The sequence below is a fragment of the Teleopsis dalmanni genome, chromosome 1, assembly GCF_002237135.1.
Source record: "Teleopsis dalmanni isolate 2A chromosome 1, ASM223713v2, whole genome shotgun sequence".
In the NCBI taxonomy this organism is placed as follows: Eukaryota; Metazoa; Arthropoda; class Insecta; order Diptera; family Diopsidae; genus Teleopsis; species Teleopsis dalmanni.
The window spans coordinates 186,535,783-186,539,681 of record NC_051846.1 but is presented as its reverse complement, the minus strand read 5'-3'; the positions used below and the strand labels follow the sequence as shown (position 1 = coordinate 186,539,681).

General features: G+C 27.2%; 1 protein-coding gene across 1 annotated transcript in view; it reads right to left on the bottom strand.

The window, feature by feature from the left end:
- Positions 1–618, bottom strand: part of LOC119666898 (transcriptional adapter 3-like) — a 992-nt gene extending 374 nt beyond the window's left edge. The window contains exons 1-2 of the mRNA XM_038076176.1: positions 527–618; positions 5–466 (exon numbers count right to left, since the gene is read on the bottom strand). Coding sequence (XP_037932104.1) covers positions 5–466; positions 527–572 — 508 coding nt within the window. The 5' untranslated portion in view covers positions 573–618. The remainder of the gene's footprint in view (positions 1–4; positions 467–526) is intronic.
- Between the last annotated feature and the right edge of the window lie 3,281 nt (positions 619–3,899).

Sequence of the window (3,899 nt, the reverse complement as noted above, 5' to 3'; positions counted from 1 at the left end):
TGGCCAGCTGGCACAGTTAAAGTATTTTGCACAACCGTTGGCGTGGAATCTGTACTATCGTCCGTATGCTGTTGTGGATTAGGACTTTTCTTAGCGTTTTTTATATGTTTTACGGAACTTTTCGGTTTACGTGTTAATTGTGTACTCGTGTCAGTATCACGCTTTCGTTTGCCCGATGAAGATTGCACAGCTGGTGATGAAGGCGCTTTCTCACCACTCGTTGTATGTTTCGATCGACGCTCATTGCGTCGTTCATCTTTATCTAAACTTTCATACTCCGCCTTGAGTACACGATATCGTAATGCAACATTTGACAATAAAGTTTCTAACTCAGCTTGTATTTTGTCTAAATCTTCAGCAGACAGATAGTCTTCACTTGAACGTTGAAGAACGTTATAGTAGGTTGGTAGTTGCTTGGCATTGTCCTTGCTTTTGATTAGTGGTATGCTGCCGTTGTTGACAGCATCTACGTACAGTACAAAATCTTTGTTAAAATCTTTCGTGTAATTATTGGAAATTGTGTTACCTGCGTTATTACTTGAGGAATATGATTTGGCATTTTTTGAAGCCATTTTATTTAGTATTAATAATTTATTTTATTATTAATTTATTTTGTTTACAATAATTAATATGGCAGCAAATATTTTTTCTGGAAATGTCAAAAATTAGCATTGCCAACTTCATTAATAACGCAAAGCGATATGGCATACCAATGCGTAAATGAATTTACACTTCGCTTGTGCGAACGAATAAATAATGCGCATTGGTTGTGAATGCTTATATATGCTGTGGAATTATAACATTTATTGCATAATCTTATATTTACATATAATGAAAATGTGGAAATCTGTATACGTATATATTTTTTCATTATTTTCAATAAACGTTTATAATCAATTGCAAACAATAAATTTAAGTTAATTAATATGTTGCTGTGACTACGGGGATCATAAAATATGAAGTTTATATTGTTGGGTGTTTTGTTAAATAAATTATTTATGTAAACACATATTTTTTTAATAATAATAATATTATTATTTCATTATCACGCTTTTTTATATGTTAGTATTTAAGAAATCATGTGGGGTATGTTATGATTGCAGTCACGTCACCGCAATTGTTGCTTTCAATGCAAAATGAAAATTTGACACTGACAGCTCACTACATTTAGCAGTAAAAGCAACAACAATTATGGTGACGTCACTGCAATCATAACAATTATTAAAGTGTAAACACTTAAATTTATTTTTTTTGGTTTATTTTCTACCTTTATTCATGTATAAATAAAATATTTAATTTTACCGGACTTTGAGTTGTTTATTTAACGTATTGAAAATGAAATCACATTAATTTTATTACATGAATCGTACATTTTTTTTATTTTTATTTTTAACAATTTTTTATAAATATTTCGACTTTCCTCGTAGATCGTGTGTATACAATCTAGAATATATTGATATATTAATAAAATTGTAGAAAGTGAAAATAAATTGTATGGTATTTTTAATTAATTTATACATTTATTAAATAATGTTTAACTTATGTGTATAAAGTAAATATTAATAACAAATGCAAATCACAATTTCCAATTTAATTTCAAATTGTTTTATAAACAATTTTTATTAATAACATTAGTTCTATTAATTTAATTTATATTCAATATTTATTATGTTGTCAGTAATTCAACTGAGATCAATAATCGTATCAATTATTTTATTATTATTTAGCTTTCATAAATAAACAATGAACATATTTATTATATATAATAAATTTTTGACAAACACTTCGGGCAACTAAATGTCAAAAGTGAAAATCGTTTGAGAAAACTAATTGAGAAAGTTGAGAATTGAGAATGAGCCACAGGTATAAAAAAACTTGCAACAAAAAGGTTAAACGCAGTCTTAACACAGATACTATCATCATCACCTACAGTTAATAATTCTCGCATAATATTTTTAACAGTTATTAAATTATATTACAATTATTAATATTTTCAAATAAAATTATGTTAGTCTATTAGAAAATATTTCAAAAATAATAATATATTATTTCACAAACATACCTTTTTGATGTAATTGTTTTCTCAACTTAATTAAAAAAAGTAGTTTTTAGTTAAGGCAACCCTGTTTTGTCTTCTCAGCTGATTTTGTGTTTAGTAGCCGTCGTACTTTTGTTGTGTTCGTTGCGTTCGCGTTTGTTGTTATTTCTTTTTTTTTATTGAAGACGTTTTATAATTTAATACTGTAAAACTTGTTAGTGTAAAAATATTTGATAAGGAAACTGAGTGTACTTAATTTACAACATGAAATAAAAATATACCTACGTAGTTGCGACAACCTTAAATTAAAATTTATAAATGATTTTTCACAAATATAAAATAAAATAATAAATGTTATATATTAAACAAAACAATATTTGCGATATAAACAAGTTTCTTAGCTGTGCTAAAAGCAGCAACAGCAGCAGTAATTGGTAAATAAAATATTTTCTGTTTCACAGAGTTTTGTCAATATAAAAATTAATCTTAATCAACGCAGAACAACAATAACAACACAAAATAAAACAATAAAATAATTTGATTAATAAATAGCAATAATTTGCAATATAATTACATAAAAACTTTATTCAATTATTGTTCTTAATGTCATACATAAACGTTTTTTTTTCTAATATAAAACTCTAATATGAAACTCGTGACTTTTCTTGTAGTTTAATTAATTAATTGTTCTCATATGTGTAATTTAAAAAGACACAAAAATTAATTAATTGTAGTTCATTAAATGTTCTGATAGCGAACATCAGCGCTGTGAACATTTTCACAGAATCATCTTACATCAGCAATGCACACACTCCGCTTCCCCTTCCCCTTTGATTGCATTCGCTGCACTAAGTCTTCTTCTTCACGTGTGCAATTAATTCGCCTTTGCTTTTTTGTGCTTTTGTTTTGATGAAATTTATTGGAGAGTTCTTTTTTGCCGCTACAATATCGCCAGAACCCTTCTTATGATCGCTAAGAAAAAAATAATCATATTTTATTGTTTTACAGTTGGAAATGAAAAAGAAAAACAATATCTTAATACCGAACATGTGATAAGTCAACTTATTTTACTGCGAATTTGTAGTCATAAATTATTTAAACTTTCACACAAACGTGAATCACTTCAATGTCCGGCGGCGCCTAAGTAACTTCAGTACAGAAACTCTTCAATGAGTTTTAATTATAAACAAAATTTGTGATTCCCGCCTTTAATGTGTGAATCAAAAAGTTGCAGGTATTGGTTCTATATATGTATGTTCGATATGGGTCAGGGAGTTCATTAGAATAAAATCAATAATTTTCGGTATTATTTACGTGGAGTTTTTTTTTTAAACTCTTATTTATTTTTATATATAAAGAAATATTTTATATATTACTTTATATATTTGTTTTTATGCATTAATTTGTTTAAACAATTTATTTACACATCTATAAAAAAAAAATTATACTTAATTTAAAGTATGAACCTAATGCGAGGGTTTTCATACTGAAACTGATCTTGAAATTAGGGTCTTTGATCGAAAAAATTTTTATTTCTTTTAAGCCACAGGCAGATTGCTCTTTAGGGCAGCTCTTTAAGCTGCAAGAGTGAAAAAGAAAACGAGATATGTGAATTTGAATGGAAGAAACTGTTATAATGTTCTTGTATGATATTCCAGATATAAACGTTTAGAGAAATAATGTTCAAATCAGATTTTAAAATTTATTCCAGAAAGAAGTTATTCCAGAAAAGTAAAATAATCTTTACACATACTTAAATCACCAAAAGTAATATATCCCAGATATAAACGTTTAGACAACAATATTTAAACCACATTTTGAAAATTTCAAGTGGCGTTTATATACTACTTGGATAGAGAAG